At 39.3% G+C, this 27,815-nt stretch overlaps 1 protein-coding gene across 7 annotated transcripts in view; it reads left to right on the forward strand.

Annotated features, from left to right (window-relative positions):
* The window catches only part of SUPT3H (SPT3 homolog, SAGA and STAGA complex component), a 284,312-nt gene that overhangs the window by 133,462 nt on the left and 123,035 nt on the right, over positions 1-27,815 (forward strand). For all 7 annotated transcript variants that reach the window (XM_087775506.1, XM_087775511.1, XM_087775512.1 and 4 more), the window contains exon 3: positions 9,048-9,132. In XM_087775506.1, the coding sequence (XP_087631632.1) occupies positions 9,048-9,132 (85 nt within the window). The remainder of the gene's footprint in view (positions 1-9,047; positions 9,133-27,815) is intronic.

Raw genomic sequence — 27,815 nt, forward strand, 5'->3', positions numbered from 1 at the left:
TTGACTGGAATTAAGGCACTGAATTTAGTGCCTGAAATATAGGCACTTCTGTGTGCATCCACATCTCGATTAACTATAGGAAATTTAGGCTTTTCTATGTATTGTTCTGAGACGTATCTTAGGGAGCTTAATAATGTAAAACTCTGCAGCAGTTGATAGAACAAATCCATGCAGTTTGTCACAGGCAGGAGGAAGTACCCAGCTGTGGGCACAGGGGAGTGCTCCCGGATCCTACAGTTTACATATAATGTATGTAGATAAACATATACCTTATGGTTTCCAGTGTCCTCTGGAGAGGACTGCTTGAAATTGGGAGTTGTGGGTCCTGTTGCATTCTCCATTAATTGTGGACATAAGACTAACCGTACAGATTAGATAGGTTCATTTTAAAAGGCATAGTTCATAGTTGACTCTTGGGTCTTCCTGTTACAGAATGAGGCTTTTCTACTTATCTCTTCTTGGGTTTTACGATAGCATGGTTGCATCCTAAAATGAACAGAGTTACACGGAGTAGCTCAGTGCAGCTGAGAATAGGGGACCTCATTATTTGTCCTTGCAGCTCTTAAGTTAGCACTAGGAAGAGTGCTATCCTGGAGTAAACTGGACTCTCAAAATATCCAGAGTATACTTTTTCAGCTGTTCTTTCTGTGAGGATGTAAAAAAGTCTGTACAACTTGTCTTTATGTAATTTTGGCACTTAAATTTGTTAGTACTTTTCTGTAATGGGCTTAGCGCAACCTCTTTGTAAGTTTACACCACCCCTGTATTAGGGAGAAGCTGTAATTGCCAATGTTGGTGTAGACCTTGCTTGATTATAGAGCATATGGACTGCACAAACTGAAGTCTGTGATATTGCTTAAATCAGCATTTCTGGTTTCCTCTTCACATTTAGGACAATTTCCCTCAGTGCCAAGCACAGATTCAGTTAGGATGGTGATAAACGCTCCCAACAAGTCAAGAGTCATGGAGAAATGAACTGTCCAGTTTGATCCCTTTCTCCTGATAGACCAAATGACTGCTTGGTCAAATTCTCCCAAACACGGCTCGGTACATGCAGTGCAGTTTGCCTTGGTCTTGCCCAGAGTGGGTGATCTGCTCGGTGTAACCTATGCACAGCAATTGGAGTTAAGGAGCCCTGGAGCCATGATGGTGTAAAATGCAGGTAGATTTTTTAGAAGCTGCCACACAAGCTTTTTAAAACCACTGTTGGGTGATTACTGATGTACCAAACAGCACAAGCCAGTCGGAATCTCCAAGAATTGCTTCTTGCAAAATGCTAGTATTTTCTTCCAAGTTTAGCCACTGAAGGTCTTGGCAGAAAAAATTAGGAAAATAACCCTAATTTTTGTAATTTCTGTATTAAAATTGCTGTAGGTTTTGAATGCTTGTTTTTATTGTAACTTAAACATGTTTTTTCTAAACTTTAAAGAAAAAGCTAACACAGCTACAACTTGCAGTTTGACTTCTTATCTCTCATATTTGCACTAAATCCTGGTAAAGAACTATGTTCAGTGTGACATATGAAACCTGTTTCATAAAAACTTGGTTTCGTTAATCCAAGCAGATAAATATATTAACTATGAACTCTGATTGGAATTAAGATTACCTTTTCTTTTTAAATGGGCTTTGATGGAAGTTACCTAATGGGCAGATAACCATAGAGATAGCAATATAAACTCCAGTGCTTTTTTCAGGTAGTGCTGGTAGAACATGCTGGTTAGTTAACATAACTCAGTGCTTTAAATTGTTCCATTTTTCATTAAGCTAAGGCAATAAGCAAACAAGATTACTTAATTTTTAAATTCATGTCCCTTTGCTCTATGTCCCTTTGCACTGACAGTGTTAGGAAGGAATGATGTCTACAGAGCACCAATCTGCCACATCATCTCTCTGTGATATAATGTATATTAACATAAAAGAGAAATACTTTTGAGACCTCGTTGTTTATACCTCTTTCCTCTATTGGTGTCATCCTTTTACTTTGGGCAATTTCTTCCTCCTGGATTTTATTCTTTCTTTCCTCTTCCACTCTCCATACAATGTGTCCTCCTGTGCATGTCTAATCAATTTTCTGGTTTGGCACCAGTCATCTCTTTCCTTTCAGACTCTACTTCTGCCTAATTTGTTCAGCAACAGCCGTGGCAAACAAAGTGGAGAGAGAAGAGCTAGCTTTAGCTTTTTAGACTTTGAAAATGTTACTATCCTTCTTGTATTTTCTCTGGGACGTCAATTTTCTGTCATCTAAGGGACCAGATCTCAGTGTTTTTATCTTTGTCTTCAGAGTCAGCCTCTTACGGCACCAAGGTGAATTACTTTAATGTATTGTATTACTGATTTTCCAAAGTTTGTTGTTACTGATTTTCAGTGATTTGCAGTCCTTGGCCTTCTGATATTTGAATTGCTGGAAGTTTTCTGGATGTTCGTGCTCAGTACTGTAAAACTGATTTTGTCACCACCTGGCTGTCAGGTCTCAAATAATTCATATATTTAGGAGGACACTTGCTTATAGGAAACATCTCTGAGAATTAATATGCTGCATAATCCAAATGCGTTCTGGCCAAACAGCTGTCAGAAGAGAAATTTACTGTGTATTCTTACAATACTGAGGAGATGTGAGCCCAGATATTATCCAGTCCAAATATATCTAGTAGTTGATTTGTCCTCTGTGATTTTATGGGATCCTTGCCTGGTTTAAGATTTGTAACAGTGAATTAGCTGGTTCTGTATGTGGTGAGCAATTATATCTTGATCGTATTCTGCTTGGTTGGTCGGATGAAAATGCAGGGTGGGAATCCGCTTGCTGATACAGACACCGGGGTTCAGATGTCAGCAAGTAGTTGTCTACGTGTCAATTAAGTCTAGTCTCTAGGTTCCCATTATGTGTTAGCTGAGCACCTTCCAAGCTCCTTTGATTTCTTTTGCGTCTCCTCAGTATATTATTGTGTGTTTTTCTCCATGTGCAAATATTCGCCTTCATAGACACACCTAGTCTGAGTCTAACACTTCAACACATGTCCTAAGTTAGGAATTGCTGAATCCAGTAGCCTCAAGCTCAGTCCTTCAATGCTGGAGAGCCTCAGTCCTCACATGCAGAGACTCACAAGCAAATGTGTCTCTGGAACAAGCCCCAGGCCCCACGGTCTCCCCAGCAGCTGATGTGGATCTCCTGGTTCCTCCAGGAGCCAACTCACAGACCCTCTGGTCTCTCCAGTATCTAGCCCAGATTTATGGCCACTTTGATACGTGGATCCCAAGCCTTTTATCCTACTCACCGGCTACGCTCCCACATACACAATGTGCACCCACTCAGGTCTCTCCCATTGCTGGCACTGCAGGCACGTGGACCCCCGTGACCCACAGTCCCACTCCAGTTGCAGAAGCAAATAAATACCTCTGTGCTGAGGACAGAATAAGTATCTGCTTGCCCTATGTGAGATCTTCAGATGCATAAAAAAACATCAAGCCTGGAGGTCCCATTTGTGCTGCTGCAAATCTTTCACATAGAAACAGAAAAGGAAAATTGTTAGGGATTTCTAGAAGAGAAAAAAAAGCATATTTCCCACCAGTCTACCTCACTGCTTTTATACTTTTCCTAGGCTAGATTTGTCAAATTTATTCAAGGTGGTAAATTCCACATGAGTTGGGGCAGCTTTGTTATGGTATGAACTCAATAGAAGCCCCAGTAAGGGAAACTATTTATTCTAGCTCAGTGCACTCCCAGCCGCCCTGGTTACACTTCCTTTCTGGCCAGGACAGCTTTGCAAGGCTGTGGAGGATGGGAGATTGCAGCAGCTTTCTGTCTCCGCAGTCTACTCTCCTGGTGGTCTGGCCACCTGGAGAGCTCTGCATCGGGGTTTTTGAAGCAAGCCTGTGCTGTGCCTGGCCCAATACCTTTCGCAGGCATTTAAAACCCCAAGAAATGTAGGAAAGAAAGTGCTTTATCTATTTCTGTAGCTGCCCAAGATTTTGAGGTTCTTACAAATGTAGGTCTCTGCACCATGAGTAGCCATCGTACCTTAGCCTGTGCCAACTATGTGCGTGTGCGCTTACACGTAATGTGCCATGATGCTTCATGTAGGCATTTAGTGGCTTGGACATTTATGCCTTTTGATGAGCCTGGAAACATCATTACAGGAACTTAAATAAATTAGAAATAGAAGCTAAAAGTAAACAATAAAAGAGCTGCAGCAGTCTTTTCTTTCTCCATGCTACTATTTTAATCCTCCTGTGAAAATACGGGTAAGTTGATCACCCCCTTGTAAAAATGTTTCCTTAAAACAGGCAAACCTTTGAAATTGGATCTTCTAAGAAGCCTTTGTTATTGTATGACATGTCTAATGGGTAGATGCTTCTATTATCAGGACAGTCTTCCATATCGTTTTACTGTTTTGATGCACTGCTAATGATATATTTTGATATACTTCCTCTTCAGTATTTACCTGTGGGGAAAGAGCTCTTTTCGATTTTCAACAGAATTTTTACATGTTTCATAGGAAGACTTATTTATACTTGTAGTGAATGGAAGGTTCTTTAAAAGACTCTCTAATGAACCGTTAAAAGCAAAGCACATGTGAAATGAAATTCGTAGGTTATATTAAAACAGCAAGTTCAGTTTCAGTTCCCAGAAGCAAGGGCACCAAATTTTGGTTTCCTTTTTTTTAGGGTTTTCTTTTGGTTCCTAACCTACCTCGTATTCTGCAACTTGGCAAAAATCTGAGCCCCTTGACTCCTAGGTTAGTGTTTATCCTGCTATGGAGAAATACAGTGGCAAAAGTGAAGAAGAAAATGGAAGATTTTACTACTTTAACTGCTTGTGCATTTGTAATTATTACCTCTGGTAGCAGAAAGGGGTAAAAAAAGGTTGTGTTTGATATCTTAAAGAATATTATCCTATAAGCATATTAGAATCTAGAGCTGATATCTTAAAGAATATTATCCTATAAGCATATTAGAATCTAGAGCTGATATCTTAAAGAATATTGTCCTATAAGCATATTAGAATCTAGAGCTGATGTCAAGAAACTTATCAAATGCTATAGAAATACAATTAACAAGTATTGAAGCTTTAAATTTTTTTTTTTAGTGTTTAAAAAACGCATATCCATTGCAAAGAAAAAGGAAGCGTCTGTGGGTAGGTGTGGTGGTTTTTACTTTTTGCTGAAACCACCATGCCAGTATCTAGTTTTCTGTGTGTGGGAAAGAGGTTGGCAGAAGTTACATGGGAAAACAGTGAAGGTAAACTGAGATAGAAATAGCTCTTGAAGGTAGAAAGAGTGTAAGCGAGGGAGGAAGAAAGTAGGTGCGCCTGGAACTTGATTTTCTATGTAATCAAGTAGTGCGGTTGATATTGCATCCCTCCTCTTCATGTTTCACCATCAGCTCTGACGTATCTTTTTGCATCAGAACAGAGCAGAAAGATTTGATATCTGTCTCCTCTCAGGTCAATGTGCTGCTTGATGGCATCTCTTCTACTTCTCGTGCCATTTAGGGAGCTGATAGTTACTTGCGAGAGAGATTTCTGGACGCAGACAGGGAGGGCATCTCAACGTAGAGGCAGCATCCTGCCTCAAAACCCGAGTTTTGTTCTTGCACTTTGTTGTCTTTGGAAAAGAAAACCAAAAACCTTTCATTTGTGTATGTGGAATGCTAGGTAATAAAACTGAACAAAATAAATTTATGTTCAAGATGATGATGCTGGCAACCAGATGTTTACTCTTCTCTTACATAGTTGTTTTATTTTGCATTTTAAGTCTTAGAAAGAAAAAAAAATTACTTTTAAATATTAAAAGGCCAGTACATAAGAATGAGCAACATGTTATGGTTTTGGTAACTGAATTCTGTTTGGCTTTGTGTACCTTGTGTGATTAGAACAAAAAGTAAATTTTCCTGTTAATTTACATATGCACCTTACTTTAGAAAAAAAAGAAATACTGAAGTTTTATCCTATATGAGCACTTGTTTTTAATCTGTGATGTTTGTAATATTATTTTACATTCCAGTGTAATATGGTAATAAATATTTCTATTTTTATATGTTTCCTGTATAATCCAGGTATTTGCAGTTTGTAAAATATTTAATAGGATCTAGATTGTTTGCTGTGCTGTGCTTATAGTCCTTGGAAGTATCTGACATTATAATTCATGTACATATGCACTCCTGCATAATAGAGAAAACGTTATTTGAGTTGTGCTCATTTTAGAGATTTGTGCAACACATTATAAAGCATGACCATCTCTGTAAGATGCTGATAGTCTCAACAAGAGAGGCAAATGATAGGGAACAAATACAGTGTATAATTTCCTCATGCTGTGACTAGTATAGTACAGTGGGTTACGCTCAGATGTTGCCCGAGTAGTTCTTGTTGTGCTCTTACATGGATCAAGCTGAAATTTAATATCATTTGAATTCTGAATGCTGTTTAAAGAATACTGGATATAATTTTATTATTAGATAAAGGGAAAAAAAAAAACCCTACTATGTAACTCTTTAGTTGTTTATAGATAAAATATTGTTTTATTTTATCACAGGACAGAAGAATGCTTTTGTAAGGAAATAATTCATATATTCAGTCACCTATGAAGATTTGAACCTTGCTTATGAATAAAATTTCACTATTTTTATAAGAAACTGTAGTGTTATTTTTAGCCTGTGCTATTTCATTTACAGTGAATATGTTTTACTATACCATTTTTCTTATTTTAAAAACTCAGGTTTAGGAGGAGAGAAGACATTTTTTTAGAAATGCCCCGAGGAAATATTTGAAAGCATAGCGAGTTTTCTTTCACTGTAATGATGTAGGACTGGAATAGCATTTTTTTATTTTGATATGCATGTAATGATAAGATCTTTTCAGTGAACCAACTCTGGGCCCCATTGAGACCATTTTGGAATTAACAGCTTTAAGTTTTAAAAATAATATAGCCAAAAGTCAGATACAGAGGGACCAAAGGTAGAGCAACCAGTAAACCTTTAGAATGGTTAATGACTGATTTCATGAATACCTTTGATTTCTTGAGACTTCCATTGATGGATAATTTTATTTCAAAAATACTGTGCCTGTTTGGGATGCTGGAGGGCAAATGCCAGCTACTAGACCTGAGCTAGGTTGTTCTGATTGAGAGATTCACCTTTCACAAAAGCTGTGATGTGCAGGTGTCCATGCAACTGTAGACCATAGCTGTCCACCAGCCTTGCGTTACATACAGGTGTTGTAGGAAGTCAGTCGAGCAAATTTCTTGAAGTAATTTATCCATGACTGTGGCTGATTTTTGTTTGCCACAGTTCTGGGAAACGAAGGGGGTTTGCTGTCAGAGAGGGAGGAATGTGGATACATGAGGCAACTGATGTGGCAAGAAGAGTATCCCACTTTTCCAGAGCTCTCTTATCGCTTCTTTATCCCATCACAGTCACATTTCTCTGGTCCTTCATGCATAGGTAGAAGGACAAAATTTTACATATACTATGAGAATGCTTGAGTCAGTTCTTGATCCTGTTAATCATAACATGGAAAAAAAGGTGCCCATCTTTTTTACGTAAATAAAAGAACTGAGACAAGAGAAAGTGAAGGATTTTGATGTTCTTGGATCCTTTATCGCATATACAAATGACTGAGTAAATAGGCAGAAACAGTGTTACTTATAGCATCCTTGAATAGGTAGTGTGGTTAATACACTAAGACATTTTTTCAAAGTTGTGTGTAGCACAGAGAAATTCGTGAGGGGTTTATATATATATATATATATATAAACCCAGGAACTGTAGCTAGAATACTTGAATACCCCATTTCTTCTATTTGAGAGTGAACTGAAAATGTAGGTATCGGAAGCAAAGAGCAGACAGTAGTCAACGAAAACAAACAGCATCTTTTTGCACTTTATGTGATGAAGAGAAGCCGCATAGAGTAAGAGACCTTTTCCTTTCTCTAGACTGCCGTTCAGCTACCTGGATGAAGGGAGGGCTTAGGGGGGGCTTAAGCTCGCTGGACTGATTAGGGGTGGAGTTTGATTGCAACCTACAGTCATTTTGGACACTAAAAGACCTTCACTGGGTCTTCAGCTGCCTGTCTGAAAGAGTGCAGCTGCCAAGTGAAAAAAACATCAGCCCCACCTGGATCCCTTAGGTGTTTCAAATTCAGTGCCCCTGTACTCTGCCTGGATCTGGAGGTGAAGCACAGCATCCCAACTTCAGATGAGTAGTTTCATAGGGCTTTTGGGGCATTGTATGGGGAATGCTCAGACTCTGCAGTGGGTCAAGAGGTGCTACAAATGAATGTCTAGCATTCAGATTTTCTGCAGCATCTACAGTCTCTTTGAGTAGGCTGGTGATGGCCACCACCCGTCCCAGATCCAAGGAGCAATCCCAGCTGTAGCTGAATGACTAGCAGTTAAGACGGGCGTAGAGAGCAACTTCTGATATTTCTTAGAGAAGATAAAGCCTTGCAAAAAGCCCGTTGTCATAATTTCTCATTTAATGATGCCTGTTGGAGTGGCTTTGCCTTTCGTTTGTGATATTATATGAACACTATCATCTCTTTACGATCTCTTGTTATTTAATCTTGCAGTGTAGACTTTAAGAGCCTCTCGTATTATTATGTATAAAAATGTTTACCTTTAATTCGTATTAGTTCCTTCCATACCTTAGCACTACCATTTAGATTTGAGATAAAATACCTGTTAGCATTTTACATTTTAAAATAGTTTTTTGGTAATTTTTTAAGCGAAGGGGGCAGCAAATACAGCATTACTCCTAGTAGTGCACGTGCTACAGCATTGCCTGCTCTTTTTTCAAATGTTCCTACAAACTGGATTTTCCTCTGTTTCCTCGATTTTTCTTACAATGTGCTTTAGTATATGTTCTTGCAGCTTTTTTGTCCCTTTAGCTAGATTACTTTGGTTTATATTCCTTGAACCACACTGAGTGATCCATTTCAGTACATACAGGTGTATTAAGGTTCTTATTATTACTCATATTTTTTCTTTTTCTGGAGACCACCTACTTTGTTTCTTTTTAACTCATTTTCATAAGCTTGCAATGAACCTTTCTTTCAGGTTTTCCTTAGGAGATGCTCGCAGGCCGCTCCACGAAACTGCAATACTGGTGGAAGACATCGTCCACACTCAGCTGATAAATTTGGTAAGAAAATAGCTTATAAACTAATCTTCACTCTAAAACTCCTGGAAACAGCATGAAATTTTCGTGATCAAATGACTCATAACAGGTTGTTCTGGTTTTAGAAACAAATAGAACACAGAACCTGAGGGGGACGTTCTGTCCTCAATCATCTGTAGAAGCTACTGTTAGGCTTGCAGGTAGAGTGTGTGCACTTGCCTTATGGCTATATACTGTATTTGTGTGATAGCTGCAGCCCCACCTAACCTGGGGAATAAAGCTCAGGTATTGTTTTGTTTAAAAACTTCAAGTTGTTAAAAAGAAAAAAGTCGCCAGTCATCTGAAGACTTCATTGCTATTTTTTTCTGTTCTAGTATTTGTGTTAATGCATTATTTGCTTAATATTTATGTTGTAATATTCTTACTATCTGATGCTTTGATTTCCATCAAAGAATAATGCAGAAATATTGAATAGTTTTCCTTATTGAAAGCCAATGAAAGTGTTATATAAATGAGGCTGTTTTGAATCTCGTCTGTCAGATGCAGTTCTAAATTTGAACCTCTCCATAGTTTTTAATTAAAGTTCACCACCATCTCCTAAGAAATCAATGATGGTATTTTACATTGCAGCAGAAATCTGCCATCTGACGTTTTGTACACAAAGGTATACTCTTACATGTCACCTGTAGCTTGGGAAGCATAACAAATGTTTTTTTCTTATTATAGTGATTCTTCAAATGAAATTACCAGCATGTATGGGTATGCACGTTATATGGAACTAATGTATATAAATAATACTAATACATATTATAACTAATATTTACACATGATGAGTCCCTGGATCAGCTGGAGCTTTGAGCTGCAAGTTCCTAGATCTTTTCTCTATGAGTCCTTTCAGCAATCAGAAGGGTTTTTAAGTTTCAAGCTAGGTTCTGTTACTACATTAACTAGAATGAAAAACTTTTGTGAACTGAGAAAATTCAGAATGGGGCAGACTACACATTATAAATATGTGTGTGTGTAGGTGTGTATATATAATATATTTATATTTTATATATAATATTTATATAATATATAATATAAAATACTTTAAAATAAAAATATAATATAAATAAACCTTCCCCTGCCCACTGTTTGCCAGCAGGCAGGTGCTTTTCTTCAGCTTTGTACTTAATCCAGCAGCCGTTTGGTGGCTTCCTGAATGGCAGCAAACACTTTGGGGTCCCTTCCAGCTCCGGGTAGTTTCTTTCTGCTTGTACCTCTGAAGCATGGCGATGTATCCCTGTCTTTGCAGTCTCCGGGAGTGTTTGTGCTGTGGCTTCTTTGCTTTTTATGCTCCTCTTGGTCTGTCCTGAACGTGCCCTGCGACTCCTGGGGAGAGGACAACCTCTCTCCCCTCTCCGGAGGTTTCCCACTGGTTAAACATGGTGCTCCGAGCGTATATTTGTAGTTCTTATTCTAGCTCTAACTGCTACAAAATAACATTTTCTTTTTGTTAATGGCCCCCTTTAATTTATGCAAACCGATGGCTGCGGCTTCACTTTAGCAATAATGTGGTGAAGAGTCTGTGTTTTACGTCCCATGGAGGCTTAGCTGAGCTGAGCTTTACATCAGAACGTGCGTTTTGAGAAAATGTAACCTGCAGCCATGTGGTCTTTGCACTTAAATCAAAGCCGGGCACTTACTTGGGGAATGACCGTGACCCAGGGTTAACCCTGCGTGGGGTGTAGGAGCATGTCCGATTTCCTGACAGAAGGAAGAATGGGAACGGAGCGGCAGATAAACAGCTTTTCTAACCTTTCCCCTCTGAGCCCAAGACAGTGCTTTATTTCTGAGGAAGTGAAAGTATCTTTAATAGCTCATTGCTTTGACCTCTAACATTCACATGCCGGAACTCTTAAATCAGGAGCTTATTACGTGCTCCGGACTTCTGATAGGGATTTTTGCACATTTGTCATTCTTAATAACTGCACATCCTTATTAAGCTGTTATTATGTATTTATATTAAATTTTCACTTTAGATGTAGGTGTTTAGTGTGAGTATATATCCAGTACTAGAAAAAAGCTATTTTTATAATTGAAGCTGACTGCAGATGTAAATTTATTGCTTACTACCTGGATTTTGTCGTATTACTCATGTTAATGGACTACACAGTTCTCATTATGTAATTTAATGATTTCTTCTCAAAATTCATTTCCATTTTGCTACCCATAATACATGTATGAGGCTAAACTGTAGAAATTACTTTTACGCCTGCAATAAAGCTGGCGCGTTGCACACATCTTTCATAGTAAACATTTGTAAGAGCTCATGCTTGTTGATTAAGTCCAGGTTTGAGCTTCTGAATTAAAAAATAAGTTGCCAGCGTGATCACCTTTGATTAGTTGACTTTTGATATCTCAGAGGTTTATAGTTCCAGCTTCCTTTTTTCAAAGTTGATCTGAACTCTGTTAAATCAGGGTCTGGTTTGGACAGATTTATACGGTTGCTGCTTCAAACCACTATATACTTCATGAGGCCTGGCTGTTATAGCAGATGACTGGACTAACAAGTCAAATTATTGAAAAACAGACTTTTTTAAGTCTGCATCACATTTTATGATCAAGTTTTTTAGTGTGTTTCGAACAATATGTCCACTGCTTTACATTAAGTTAAATTCTGCTAAAAGTATATACCAACGTATAGAAGGAAATGAGCATCTCCAGAGGATGATTCATATCATCCTAAAATTAGTTTTGGAGTTAGATTAGATTAATCTCTTGAGGAATTTGTTTCCTCAGCTGCCTAATAAAGGGATCCGTTGGTGGCTTGCTGGGATTTGAATATGTAGGAGACAGGCATAAAAGTTGAGAGATAAATTCCATCCAATTTGTGTCAGAATGCTAGCATGAGTTTGAAATTTTTTTGCATGGATTGTAATTATAATGAATGGTTTTTTATTTGCATGTGAAGCAATATAAAACCAAAAAACTGCCACCCTAGAATGAGAAAGATGCCTTAATATTACCTCTAAAGCTGTATTTATTTATGTGGGCTAAGACTAGAGGTTCCAGTCAAGGCTCTATTGTTCTTAATGGTTAAGCACAAGTAGTAGATGTCAGGTGCAAGGAAAACTGTGCCTATGAAAAAGGTTCAACAGGGAATGCAAGATGATGTTAATCAGAAGGGCACAAGCCTTTAAATTACTTAACTTTTGAAGTGGAACGAGGCCTCTTTTAGTTCATTCTTTCATCATATCCAATACAATTTGCATGTGCAGTAAGAAGGCTTTAGAACATCATCTTGTATAATAATCTATTAATATCTATTCAGACCCTTAGAAAGTGAACTCAAAGATCCTGCTTTAGGACAAATCAATATTATTAAGCACTTTGTCAAGAAAAAGAGGCTGTAACTAAGAGAAATGGAATAGCAATTTTTCATGGTTATTAAACTACTATTGAGAGGTTTCACATCAAAATAGCTGAAGTCTTGCACATACACGGATGTAAAAGCATCTGGAAATGGTTTCATGTAATATTTAAGAAAGAGGAAAAGTCTCTCCTCACCTTGACCATCTCTGTCCAGAATTTTGTCATACTGAGCTGGGTAATAGGAAAATGTAGTATTATTAGACTACTATTAAAAACTAAAGATCTCTTAGTATCTTCTCTTGATAGGGCCATAGCTCCATGTTTGTCCTTCGGATATCATGTTCAAAGGCTAATGGACAATAAGATCATGATGTACTACTTAAATCGAAAAGGCTATTAAGGATTTTTTTTCATCATTTATCATCACTTTCCATCATTTATCAGCAGTCCTGGTCAATTGGGGAGGTCCCAGATGACTGGAAGTTAGCAAATGTGACACCCATCTACAAGAAGGGTGGGAAGGAGGATCCGGGGAACTACAAGCCTGTCAGCCTGACCTCGGTGCTGGGGAAGGTCATGAAACAGATCATCTTGAGTGCCATTACATGGCACATGCGGGACAACCAGGGGATCAGGCTCAGCCAGCATGGGTTTATGAAAGGGAGATCCTGCTTGACTAAACTGATCTCCTTCTGTGACAAGGTTACTCGCTTAGTGGATGAGGGGAAGGCTGTGGATGTTGTCTACTTGGACTTTAGTAAGGCCTTTGACACTGTCTCCCACAGCATTCTCCTGGAGAAGCTGGCTGCTCATGGCTTGGATGGGTGCACTCTGTGCTGGGTTAAAAACTGGCTGGACGGCCAAGCCCAGAGAGTGGTGGTGAATGGAGTCAAATCCAGTTGGCGGCCGGTCACGCGTGGTGTTCCCCAGGGCTCAGTGTTGGGGCCGGTCCTGTTCAACATCTTCATTGATGATCTGGACGAGGGGATCGAGTGCACCCTCGGTAAGTTTGCAGATGACACCAAGTTGGGTGGAAGTGTCGATCTGCTGGAAGGTAGGAAGGCCCTGCAGAGGGACCTGGACAGGCTGGATCAATGGGCCTGGGCCAACTGCATGAGATTCAACAAGGCTCAGTGCCGGGTCCTGCACTTGGGTCACAACAACCCCATGCAACGCTACAGGCTGGGGGAGGAGTGGCTGGAGAGCTGCCTGGCAGAAAAGGACCTGGGGGTGTTGTTTGGCAGCCAGCTGAATATGAGCCAGCAGTGTGCTCAGGTGGCCAAGAAGGCCAATGGCATCCTGGCCTGTATCAAGAATAGCGTGGCCAGCAGGACCAGGGAGGTGATAGTGCCCCTGTACTGGGCACTGGTGAGGCCACCCCTCGAGTACTGTGTTCAGTGTTGGGCCCCTCACTCCAAGAAGGACCTGGAGGTGCTGGAGTGTGTCCAGAGGAGGGCAACGAAGCTGGTGAAGGGTCTGGAGCACAAGTCTTGTGAGGAGCGGCTGAGGGAGCTGGGGTTGTTTAGTCTGGAGAAGAGGAGGCTGAGGGGAGACCTTATTGCTCTCTCCAACTACCTGAAAGGAGGTTGTAGCGAGGTGGGGGTCGGTCTCTTCTCCCTAGTAACAAGCAATAGGATGAGAGGAAACATCCTCAAGCTGCGCCAGGGGAGGTTTAGGTTGGATATTAGGAAAAACTTCTTCAGAGAAGGGGCAGTCAGGCACTGGCACAGGCTGCCCAGGGAAGTGGTTGAGTCTTCATCCCTGGAGGTATTTAAAAGGCAGGCAGACATGGTGCTTAGGGACATGGTTTAGTGGTGGACTCGGCAGTGCTAGGTTAACGGTTGGACTCGATGATCTTAAGGGTCTTTTCCAGCCTTAGCGATTCTACGATTCTATGAGTTACCTTCCTTCTGCTGGGAATGTATCAACCGGGCATTTATTACCAGAGTGAACTACCAGCAGTTTACTCTCTAGGCCTGCTGAATATCGTAGTAGTAGTACTGATGCCTGCTTTCACAGAATTTGATTATCCAATTTAGCTCTAGATCTGCACTTCAGTCCTTTACATTTTGTTTCTGAGATGTCAAATGGCGTCTGGGCAGAGAATAGATTTGTCTTTCCCCAGTGAAAGACTTTTTAGCAGTAGGAAAGAGTTCAGCAAGGAGACATGAAAAATCACACATATACACTCCAAAAATACAAATATGCCTATAAACAGCAGAGCCCAAAAGTCCCTACCTACTGGTAAGTAACCTTATCTGTCCATGAAAGACTGGTTGCTCAGAGGGAAGGCCACAGCTCATTGCAACAGCCTTAGACTGCATCCTTTAAATGTTTTCTCCACTGGAATTCTTTGCAAAGTGTGATAAGTCATCGTGGAGACTATCATGAATGATAGAATTCATGTTAATAGAGTTGTGGTTTACTCCCTGTCAGCTAATGTGTGTTTGCTAGAAGATGGACTCTGATCTCTTCATTTGATGTCAAATGATTTAAGTCAAACCCTCTCGGCTGGCTTTTTTAGAATGCAGTAGTGTCAACTTAAAGGAACTTCAGTTGCCCAAAATCAAGTTGTACATGATATCTGTTGGGATTTTTTGATCACTTACTTTTGTCTTCCTATGGAAGAATTTAATTTCATACAACTTGTGCTGCTACCTAATACTTGTTAACATGCCACTCTTGCTGCCTTTGTAGGAGCATGATTTATGTTTCATGTTACATATATGCATATATGAACATTTTCTGTATACACATAGATAATTTTTTTTTTCTGGTTTATTACTGTTGGAAATTAATTGTCTCTTACACAGGTAATAAAGCTAATTCAGAATCAGTCCTTTGGTCTCACCTGAAGCACAGCCACGCAGGTCAGCAGGTGAAGAATCTGCTGGAATACATAGATTATTTTAAATTGTGGCAATAATTCGTAGGTAGAATGCTTACAGTGAGATGCAGAGATTCAGCAGTATGTCAAGTCCTGAGTAAGTCCATAGTAAATCCACCCTGTGGAGTAAATTGCTTTTTATAATAGGGACTTAAATAAAGATCGGGTAGTCATTTGCCACAACTAGGAAAAGGAATGATGAAAATACAGAGCCAAGCATGAGGATAGGTTTACTGATACGAAATGCTAAGTACTTAATCATGATCAGCATGAATTTTATATTTTCAAAGGGCTGTACATTTTCTGGATGAACACGGTGTGCTTTCTTCGCCTCCCAGCTTTATTTCTGCAGCTGTTAAACATTTTCTTGCAGTTTAAAATGAAAGAAGGAGGAGGGAAAACTTACCTTCACTTGCCCATCCAGAGAAAACGACAACAGCAATGGAAGAAAGGAATAGGAAAAAATGAGGATTTAAACAGAAACAGGGATAGAGCTTTCTTATTTCTTTACAGCCTGCTCCTACAGGTTTTTTTTTAATACCAAATCACACTCGTTATTCATTCACAAACTGGATTAGTCATTTTAATGTATGTAACTCCTATGCGGTTCTGAAATCCTGCAGTTCCAGGTTTGCTTACTGTGTTTTTGAACTGTTAGACTCATAACCTTTATATACGTAATTGTAGAATTTCTGACGTTCCTTTGAAAGAAGAAAGAATTGAAACCAGCTCGTTCATTAACAGAAATTGCCCACTGATAAAAACAAACAGTGTGAAGCACTGTTCACTCTTCATCCCAAAGCTATATGCAACTGTCACTTATGCCACCCTAGTAACAGGAAAAGTCCTTGTTTTATGAGTCTGTTTTAAAACAGTAATAAAGTTTCCTGTGCGGGACATTAATTAGAGGGGTTATCAAAATAAGACAAACTAATATAATTTGTGATTGTACAAAATAAAGGAAGTTGAGGGTACCATAGGGACCTAATGAATCACAGGATGGAAACAATCTTCTGGCTAACTAAACATTCAGACTTTGTACTAAGTCATAGGGTGTATATACAACTCAGCAAACCGGAACACGCTGTGTGTTTACATGAATGGGATAAAGGAGTTCACAAAAACCATCTGGGAAAAATCCTTCGACTATTCATTCTGTTCCTACTGTAGAGTAAATTAAACAACATGCATACATTTGCAGCAAACACGTGGCACACCTGCCCTGGAAGAAATCAAACTGGAAAATAAGTTTGTAATATAAAAGATTCCCTGGGTACCAGCTATGGGGCTGGATGGGATCCACCCAAGGGTACTGAGGGAGCTGGCACAGATGTTCACCAAGGCACTTTCCATCATCTTTCAGCAGTTCTGGCTAACCGGGGAGGTCCCAGTTGACTGGAGGTTAGCAAATGTGACACCCATCTACAGTAAGGGCCGGAAGGAGGATCCGGGGAACTACTGACCTGTCAGCCTGACCTCAGTGCCGGGGAAGGTCACGGAGCAGATCATCTTGACTGCCATCACACGGCACGTATAGGACAACCAGGGGATCAGGCCCAGTCAACATGGGTTTATGAAAGGCAGGTCCTGCTTCACTAACCTGACCTCCTGTGACAAGGTGACCCATTTAGCAGATGAGGGGAAGGCTGTGGATGTTGTCTACTTGGACTTTAGTAAGGCCTTTGACACTGTCTCCCACAGCATTCTCCTGGAGAAACTGGCTGCTCACAGCTTGGATAAGTGCACTCTGCGCTGGGTTAAAAATTGGCTGGTTGGCCGGCCCCAAAGAGTTGTGTTGAAGGGAATTAAATCCAGTGGGCAGCCGGTCATCAGTGGTGTTGCCCACGGCTCAGTACTGGGGCCAGTTCTGTTTGTTTAATATCTTTCTCAATGAACTGGATGAGGGGATCAAGTGCACCCTCAGTCAGTTTGCAGATGACACCAAGTTGGGTGGAAGTGTCGATCTGCTGGAGGGTAGGAAGGCCCTGCAAGAGGGACCTGGACAGGCTGGATCGATGGGCCTGGGCCAACTGCATGAGGTTCAACAAGGCTCAGTGCCGGGTCCTGCACTTGGGTCACAACAACCCCATGCAATGCTACAGGCTGGGGGAGGAGTGGCTGGAGAGCTGCCTGGCAGAAAAGGACCTGGGGGTGTTGTTTGACAGCCGCCTGAACATGAGCCAGCAGTGTGCTCAGGTGGCCAAGAAGGCCAATGGCATCCTGGCCTGTATCAAGAATAGCGTGGCCAGCAGGACCAGGGAGGTGATAGTGCCCCTGTACTGGGCACTGGTGAGGCCGCACCTCGAGTACTGTGTTCAGTGTTGGGCCTCTCACTCCAAGAAGGACCTGGAGGTGCTGGAGTGTGTCCAGAGGAGGGCAACGAAGCTGGTGAAGGGTCTGGAGCACAAGTCTGGTGAGGAGCGGCTGAGGGAGCTGGGGTTGTTTAGTCTGGAGAAGAGGAGGCTGAGGGGAGACCTTATTGCTCTCTCCAACTACCTGAAAGGAGGTTGTAGCGAGGTGGGGGTCGGTCTCTTCTCCCAAGTAACAAGCAATAGGACGAGAGGGAACGGCCTCAGATTGCGCCAGGGGAAGTTTAGGTTGGATATTAGGAAAAACTTCTTCAGAGAAGGGGCAGTCAGGCACTGGCACAGGCTGCCCAGGGAAGTGGTTGAGTCTTCATCCCTGGAGGCATTTAAAAGACGGGGATATGCGGTGCTTAGGGACATGGTTTAGTGGTGGACTTGGCAGTGCTGGGTTAACGGTTGGGCTTGGTGATCTTAAACCTAAATGATTCTATGAGTCTATGAATGTGCATTTGTTAGCATTTCCCATGTTTGATGGAAGAGAAAGGACTTTATATCTAGCAAGCGGTTGTTAATTGTTCTCTGTGCGTTTACATCATTTAAATGTGGTCAATATTTAGATTATGTTATTGCATTAGTAGGAGTAAGTTTTTTCTTTTTTTGTTTGTTTGGGTTTTTTTGAATGAAATAGTATCTTTGACGTTAATTTTTGCGGTTGCCATTCTCAAAATTGATTTTGGACGATTTGTTTAATTTTTTGAAAGATTTTTGTGTGACTCTAAGAGGAAGGGCTCTTTTTTAAAAAAAACTTTTTTGTTCAATTTACAGAGTAGTAGAGTAGGCTTTGTTGTTTTGAGTATTTTTTTTTTCTTTACGATGGAAAAACTTGAATAGACTCAACCCATTCACTGCCATTCTAGAGAGATTAGATGCTATTACTTCTGTAGCAAAGGAGCTCAGTGACAGTGTGTCTGGCATTTTTGAGTGGAGAAGGCACTGGTGCCACATGTGGCACAAGACACTTTTTTCTCAATTTCTTGTTAAAAAAAGATTTTTTTTTTCTTTTTTTAATGTTTTTTGATTGGCCAGGACTTGCCTTTAAATTACTTAAGCAAATGGATAGCATTTCATCTGTAATATATTAGAGGATTATAAAATGTCTTTTAAGGAGATGTTTTAGGGAAAATTTAATTGGTAACGATGAAGTCTTTTGTCTGACTTTTGATGAAGTCTTGCCTTTTCTTTCTTGGTAATTTATATGAAAACTGATGCCCTGAGTTTTCTACTCTAACGTTAGCTGCAACTTGTTCACCGTATTCAAACCCATTTATTCTAAAGCACAGCGTTTACTTCAGGAGACAGTTTAGGAGTCCAGTCAGGGATTCTGGTCTCTCTCTGTGCTTTCTCTTAAGATGAGAAAGCTGTTACTTGGTCAGATGTTTTCTTTCCCATGGATCTTTCTGCAGAGTCAACACGTGCTATGAGACAGAGCTGCTCCTTTTTGCCTTGTTGTGCAGAGATGCTGCTCAGCATCCAGTGGTGATGGACTTCACTGATCTCAAAAGTGGAAAGACTAAGTTACTATTATTAAGAACTCTAAAAAAACCAAAGAGATGGAAATGGATAATTATGCCCACATAATTACAGCAACGTGTTCAATAGTGAAGAAAAAAATCCAAACCGTTGACTAAATTGCATGGAAAAAGCAATGTGATCAATGGTTAAAGATTGTCTTGTACTGCATATAAAATATAAAGAATGAAGGTAGTGCAGGCAGCTGTAATCCTAGGATTTCCTGATTTTCTGTATCAGTCTTTTGGCCTTTAATAACAATGACATAGATTTATGTGTGTTATACACGTATGCATATGTATGTGTCTATGTATACAAGTCTGTTTTTTCCACCGTTAACACATCAGATCCCTGTTTAGGCTGTTGAGCAAGAGGAATTAAGTATGTATGAAATTTCACTCATGAGGGCTTTGGAATCTATGGCATTATTAAATATATATGTACTCAATTACCTTGGCTTCTGGGGCCTTTATGAATCAACTGATAAGCTAATCCCAGCCTGAGTTTCCAAAATACAAATAACATCCTCTATTTCATTTTTATATATACTGTTAGGAGTATAGCATAGATTAATAGCTATTGAAATCTTGGATGAGCTGTGATGAGCTGAGACATTCAGTGTACAGAGGCACTGTGTCCAGGGTGTGTTGGCTGCTTATATTGGTATCACTTATTATGTTGCTGGAGCCCTATAAAATTCCAGATAGCTCTTTAGAAAAGAACAAATGAAAAAGTTAAGAACTTGAAGAGTAGTCATTAGATTTTTATTGCACAATATGATGCACTCTGGTAAATCAATATTTTGTCAATGGTTTTACTCTCTAGTCTCCTTTATTGAAAGTGTTTATGACTGAACAGGCTTTTGCTGAGAGTATTTTTGAGGTAGCCTGAAAAATGTCTCCAATCATTTAGCTGGGCTGAAATGAAGGAGCAATCTTTCAGTCTGTGAAAAATCGTAATTACATTCCAAGCTTCAGAAGTCAAATGGAAAACTGATATTCAGGGTTTCATTCTTTCTATAACTTGTTTGTACGATGTAAATTGAATATTAGAAGTATATGAACATGTGTCTAAAGTCCATACCTGCACACAAAGACCCATCTCATCTAGTAGTCCGATTCTGGCAGCAATTAGTAAATTAAATGAAAAGAATCTGAAGTTTATCAGTGGTGTGCAACACACAGATATTTGATTAGGAAGATGGACCTCAAGTTAACTTTCAAAAGCATCTGTGTATCTTTGATATCAGCTCCAGAATCCAATAAACAATGGGATTCTAATTATTATTTTTATCATCTTACTTGCTTTATTTCAAATAATTGTCCAAATATGTTAACTGTCAGTGCCTGGTGAAGGGTAACGTTCCTTTGGCTTTTCCTCCGAGATCCTGAGTGGATTCACCTGAACAAACGTAAAGGCAAACAAACATATTTTTCTATATCTGTGATAATGATGCCAGATCATCTCTTGTGTCAGGGGAGATAAATGGGCACTTCTAGGATGTGACTCGTCATCTCCTAAAGTAGTTATTTAAAATCTGGACTTCTTAAGTGAAGTGAGGGGCATCTCACCTCTATGACTTTCAGCACTAGCTGGTTTTTTTTGATATTTTGTCTTTCATTGATTCTGTCAAAAAAAACTGTAAACTGTAAGTTGTGAAAGACACAAAGTGATTTATGGATACCTGTGGCGAAAAAAGAGTAATGTTAAATTGGGCATGGTCTTTAACTCATAAACCTTAAAGGTCATCTCAGAGTGTTTAACAGAGCAAATTCATTGTAGTTTTTAAATCACCTTATCTGATTTCAAGCAAACCTGATAGTTTCAGAATAACATTTTTTAGGAAGATTGGCTTGTTAACAGTGTTATGCAGTTACAAGGAAATGTGGTCACAGCTGGTTCTGGTTTCTTAGCTAATCCACCTGATTGGAAACAACAGGTTTTTGATATTTTTCCATTTCTTACACTGACACCTAGTGTTCAGAGGTCTTGAGTTTCTAATACTGCACTTTTTTATTAATAGGTAACTGTTGATACCGAAGTTCTCCACCTTTGTTAACATCTTCCATTTCTGTTCTTCTTCAAAAGAAATCAAGAACTGAAGGCAAAGGTGTTACCATCATTCAAAAATACTTTACTTTGGAAATACAAATAGTACACCACTACTGGAAAACTTGGCAAAAGCTATTTTACTTCTTGAAGCGCTGCAGAATTTGTTTTCTTAATATTTAAGTGCTTTAGTTTTGGCAAATGCAACTCTTTTGTGTCTGTAAGTGTCACTGGCCAACAAAAACAGTGATAACAGCAGAAACCCTTAGATCAGTATTTATTTAATTGTGGGGGATGTCAACGCTTTTTATTTCTGTGTTCTTTTATCTTCAAGCCACGAGTTCTACCTGATAGGAGTGTTGATGGCAGCACAGTCCTTGAGTGGACAGAAAATAACATGCACAAAAACTAGCACAAACAGTCTTTTATCTCAGACTTGCAAATAAATGGAGCAATCCAAGCATGGACTGTAACCCGTTCCTGACAAAGACAACTGGCAGAGTAAAATTTACTCTCTAACTCTTAACCTGTGATTTTGCTCTATGTTAACTGAAGATCTTTCCTCATTTAAGATAATGTATTAAGAATTTTGTGTGGCTCTATCTAAAAGTATCAATGAATTTTTGTGTTTTAGTGATGGATTCCATAGAAAAGTGAAACATTCAGGCAGAGAAAATGCATATTAAACTTATCCTTGTTTTGATCATTCTTCCCTTTTTCTTTTCATGACTTTTCCTGTAGGCGCACCAAAAAGCTGCCTTTCTGCCCCAAGTCATATGAGTTTTAAGTTTCCTATACACTAACTACCTCTCCTTCTTGGACAACGGGGAGGCAGTGACGATTCACTGAATACCCACCTAGATGATGGCCTCCTCTTGAGGAAGCCCTTGATTCTTACCCAATTTCCTAACAGGCCAGAATTTGGCTAGAAAAACATTCTCTTCCCATGAACTTTGGTAAACTGTATTAGCCAGATGTCACAGTTTAATTCTACTACTTTAGGCTGAAGCTTTCCCTCCAGAGATGTTTCTTTCCTTCGAGACTCATCACCTGCAGAGTCTGTAGATTCTTGTGCTATTGAGGCCCAAAAGTAAAGGAAAAATAATTGTTTAAAAGAGAAGTGTGGCTGGTCCAAGACTTTTTTGCATGAGGTGATGGAATTAGTGGCTCAGTCCGAGGAGGACATAAAGGAAATAAATTTGAGAAACTTGAGGAACTCTGTACCAATTGATACAGAGATGATCCTCTCAAAAAAGTATATGCTTTACAGTCAATCTAATTCAGCTGAATTGTTTTCAACACAGCTAATAAGTACAGCAGACTCCATGCAGTAGTTGTATCTGTGATTTACATAAATATTCCCAAACTCTGATAGCTTTGTTTTCATACACTCTTCCCTTAAATTACACCATGTCATCTACCAACTTAGAGTGCCCATTTTCTTATAGCTTGCGTAAAGGCATTGTACATCTCTGTGTGCACATGGCATATTAGATACTATATTGCATCGCTGCCTATCAATAGTTTATATTCCTGTAAATCAGTCATAGTGTGTTTATCGGAGAAATCATCAGAGACAACAGAGAGGAGTGTTACTTGTAGCATATAATTTATTTGACTTCTTTCAGGCATTTATTTTCAGGGTGAGGTGAATTTGGACCCAGAATGGTGATTTGTCTCTAGTGACTACAAAGGATGCCTTGGGTGACCAGCCTAGATGTAGACATCTATGGTTAGTTGGATAACTCCCACCTGAGAGTGATAGAGTCCCCATGAGAAAAGCCTGGAAGTAATTCCAAAAAAAAGGAGGATAATTGGAACTTCTCTGATGGCAAAAGGAGATGGTGACAGTGTCAAAAGCAGCAGCAAAGTCAGAGAAAATAAAGACATACTGGAGGCTCAGATTTCTGGCCAGGAAGAGGCACATAGTGTCCCATATATGAACAGTTTCAAGGGAGGGGATTTATGAAAAGTCAGGTTGGAGCTGATCCAAGACAGAGTTAGAAGAGGGGAAGTCTGTGCATTAGCTGGAAACTGCATGTTCTAAGTTTTTTTTACAGATGAAGAGAGAGAAAGAAATGGGAAAAGACTTGGGTAGACAGGCTGGATTGAGATATGGGTTCTTTAAAAGAGAGCATAGCAGAGGACATCTGCATGCCGTGAGCAAAAGTGCCAGAAAGCAAAGAAAAATTGAAAACCAAGTAGGCAGGATATGATGAATCTACTGAGGTGGATCAGAGTTGGGAAAAAGGCCAGAGGTTTATGACAGAGGAAGGTGTTCAGGAACAAAAACTAGGTGGAACTTTGTGGGAATGCATATATTCTCTCTTGTAGCAGAAAAATTATGGAGCTGACAGAGGAAGCCAGGTTGCAAGTAAAGAATAGGAAGCCTGAGATTCAGCAAGGAGTTGTTTAAAGAAGCAGAATAAAGACAAAAACAAACTTATAGTGGAAGGAGCAAGAGAGCCAGGAATAATCTCAATAGCAAGAGAACAGGAATAATTGAAATGAGAGGCAGGGAGTTTTGAAAGAGAAACTGTGGCTGATGCATTGGAGCTTGCAGAAGGTCTGGTTTGGAGAATGAGTTTGGGAAGTGGCTTTACAGGACATTAAGTGCTGATGACAGGGAAGCCATCAAGAAGTAGCAAATGGAGTGAGAATCAGCAAATGTGTTGCTCCCAAATTGAATCTCGTATGAGGCCAGAGAAAGTAGGTGGGTAATGATGAAACAGGTGGAACATGGCCATTAATGTCACCATGAAGGAGAGCTCAGGACTAAGAAGAAAGGGAGAGACAGATTTTACATCCCAGTCAAGAATCCATGGTAAAATGGAAAGTCTCGTGACAAGTGCTTCTTCTGTGGACATCACCATGCACGTGGAAGTCTGAATGCATGCATCTTTGCACCATCACAAACATGCAAGTGTATATGTATAGAGATGAGCGATGAGCACTTATATAGTGATACACAGCCTGATGCTAGTATATCAACTTCAGTATACTCACAAGATGTTGCTCCAAGCAACCATTCTCACAATACTCAGTAACTACATTTTTTATAATCTCTAATGTTTGAGTATGTTGTTACATCATTTGCCATTTTCATCTTACATTCTGCCATCATCATTCCAAATTCGGGAAAAAATTGGATCACTTTACTGATGAGAAATTAAAGTACAAAGAAGACTAAGTGGATTTGCCCAATGTCATGAAACAAATGAATGGCAGAGCTGAAAAAAGTCGCCTAGTTGTAGTTGAGAGGGAAGCTGTGCAAAGATATTTTATATTGATGGTCTATGTCTCAGCCAATTGGATTTTTATTTGACAATCCAAAGGTGTAATAACTTTTATTGTAAGAGGAAGAAAAATACATCAAGGCTAATAAATAATGGAGGACCTACTAGGGATATGCATAAATGCGTATCCTGTTCCTATGTATATACAAGCTTAATTGTGTCTCTCTTAATTTTGCTGTTTGATTCAACGGGATTGTCAGGTAATCGTCCTATTGGAAGAACAGAAGAGGATAAAATTTCAAATAACTTTGTTAGTCTCTTCTGGCTGTTAAAAGAAAAGATTTATTGGTATCAAATTTTATTGCGTTCTTAGAATTTAGGGATTGATTGGCTGCTAGTTTAGCTTACTTGTCTCTTCCAGTTAGAAACCCCAACACAACAGAAGAAAGACATCGCATTGAAGCTGACGTGCAACAAGTGAGTGAAAGTTCACTTGGCTTTTTCTCTCGGCACCAGGTGCAAAAGTTGGCTAAAAGTGCTGTGGCAGGCAGTTATTTTAAAGCAGTTTCTGGTTTAGTGTTTTATCAAGCCCAGGAGTAAAATATTCTGCAACTACTGCAGTTTCACAAAGCTGCTTTTTAAGGTAGAACTCTGAATTGTTTAACTAATTAAAATGGCCCAGTACAAACATTAATCATACCATAACCATTAATGAGAGGGTTTGTGGGATTTATGGAGGGCTGTATATGATATTTTAAAAGTGTGTATCATTTCTTTGTTTAATACACAATATGCTTGCATTCTCCAAATACACCAGAGGTTCTTGAAATCTTGAGGAGTATTTGTGATTTTCTGCATCCCCTCTTATAAATGCTAGAGGAGATACATTGATTTCCGGGGAAAGACAACTCTAACAGTGTCCTGATTATTGACTTGACTTAATCTGATAGGTTTTTTCTTGAATAGCTGCTCCGTTATACCTTTATAGTATGCTTTAAAATAATAGTTCTCTAAACTGCAGCTTTCTCAAAGTGGGAAGGTGGTGGCTCAATGATGACATAAGCTCCAGAAGTGTAGAGTTCAAGTGGTTTGCATGTGGGATTGCCAAATAACACAGTTTTGGTTTGTTTTCATTTTATTACACCGATTCTCCTCCCCAGATGTCTTGGATTTCTGTGGTACCCCCCTTCGCCTTTGATTCTTGCTCCTTGTAACTAACAATTTTTATTAGTCATCCCACTAATACTCGGTGTTTTTACTTAGCACCTGTTGTCTTCAAAGCACTTTGCAATAATAACTAGTTAATCCTCACACTGAATTTCACTGTCATTTCTGCTCACATGTGAAAAGTGAGCTCGATGACTTGCCTAAAATTGTGTAATGGTTTTGACACCTGTATTAGGACTTAGTCTGCCTAGTCCGTGTCTGCACTACCCAAGCTGGTGCTCGGCCTCTCTATGCACTGAGGTTGTGGCACGCCAGTTATAAACTGAGCATTTCCTTTTGGTTAATGACACATTTTTACCCTGATTGCTCTGGAATTTCAATCCTGAACCTTGGAGAAGAACTATGCTGGAAGGAGCCTCAAGAGGTCATCTGAGCCATGTGTCTGATCCTGAACTAATTTTGGCCTTTGTTCAGGAAAGCTCTTAAATATATACATATATATGGATATGTATGTGCATGTGTGTGTATGGATGCATATATATGCAATTATTTATTGAATGAAGTCCCATTTTTGGATGAGTTATGGATAACTGTCTAATCAAAGTTTGATGTAAGCTACCAGCAATTGCTTTGAAGTACTTGTGCAGAATATTATGATTGATATTGCTGTGGGAAGTACTAGTACTACAAAGAAATTTATACTGGGAAAGGCGATGCTGTTAAATCTAGTGTTGTGACTTCTGGAAGTATTGCTTCCTTTTTTTCCTTCTCTCTCTCTCTCTCTCTTTTTTTTTTTTTTTTTTTTTTTATGGATCTGTAGCAAGAAATCTATTCACTACCTCAAGTAAAGTAGTGATTTTGCTTCTATAATAAACCCTCAGCTAGTTTGACTGTTCTTGGCCTGTCCATCTGAAAGCTACAACTTTATGGAAACAGAATGAAATAAAGTATTCTCTAATATGTCACAAATCATAGTTAAAACTGGAAATCCAGTCTGACACTGTGGTCTTGATTTGTATGGTTTGCCTACCCTTTTTTGTTTCTGCAAAGCAGTATATGTATTTGAAGGCTGGAGTTTCAGCCAGGATTTTCAGTCTTAACTGTGAATTTCCTTCCTTTAACAGGTTTAAAGCAAGCCTTTCAGATTGCTTCAGTATAGCTTTTAGGACTTGAATTTCCTTTGTGTTCTTTTTGGTCCTTTTCCAGTATTTATCCATACATTTGAAACTCCTTCCAATCTCTGTGTATGGGAACAGTTACAATAGGAGGTGGTGGCATTTCTGTTATATTACCGTTAGAGTTGCTTCAAATGATGCCTGATTTTGAACTCAGTCAAACACTGCAAGCCTAAGATTCAGGCTCTTGCTCAAGCACTACAGGGATCATGTCCTGTTCAGAGGTCTCTATAATTACTGTGCCTGGCTGGGAAACAAGAATTCCATTTCCTGAAAAACTTAGAGGTTTTGAAATTTGCTTTACTTTTTCAGTAGAACAAAACCAAAAGCTTTTAAAAAAAAATCTGTAAAAATCTACTGAGGTGAAGAAGAATCTGATCTAGCCCGTGGGTTCGGTGGGTAGGACAATAGCGGTGGAGAGGAAAGACCAGTGTTTAAGTCTCTGCTTGCAAGGAGAATGTAAACCCAAAACTGAGTGTCCCATGTGCTGAGTGCCATAATGTAGGACTGATGAGTACATCTTTTGATGTCATTATTTCTCTCTGTGACCTTAACCGTGGACCTGTGAATTATTGCTCAGTAACTGTATACAAAATAGATTCTTTCAAGAAATATGATTTTTCTAATGGAAAAATATTTCATTTCAAGGTACTGACCAGTGTTCATGATTAAATTATTCATATATTTCACATGTGCATTTAATCCAAAATAATACTTAATAGTGATTATTTGTAGTTCAAAAATTCAACTTAATTTTTATAAATCTTTTGCTTCAGCTATAGCTGCAGGGTCTCATAAAAGCTTGACTACTTTGTGTTTATTCATTTTTTAATGGTAATTAATTCATATTAGTGGTGAACTTCGTTATTTACAAAAAGTTATTTTAAACCTTTTGCAGGTTTAAATCTGTTACATTATTATAATGCAATACCAAATGCAGCAAAGCGTTGTCTGAACAGAGTAT

Source organism: Nipponia nippon, unplaced genomic scaffold (genome assembly GCF_047370975.1).
Source record: "Nipponia nippon isolate SJK-2023a ecotype South Korea unplaced genomic scaffold, ASM4737097v1 scaffold_4, whole genome shotgun sequence".
NCBI classification, from domain to species: Eukaryota; Metazoa; Chordata; class Aves; order Pelecaniformes; family Threskiornithidae; genus Nipponia; species Nipponia nippon.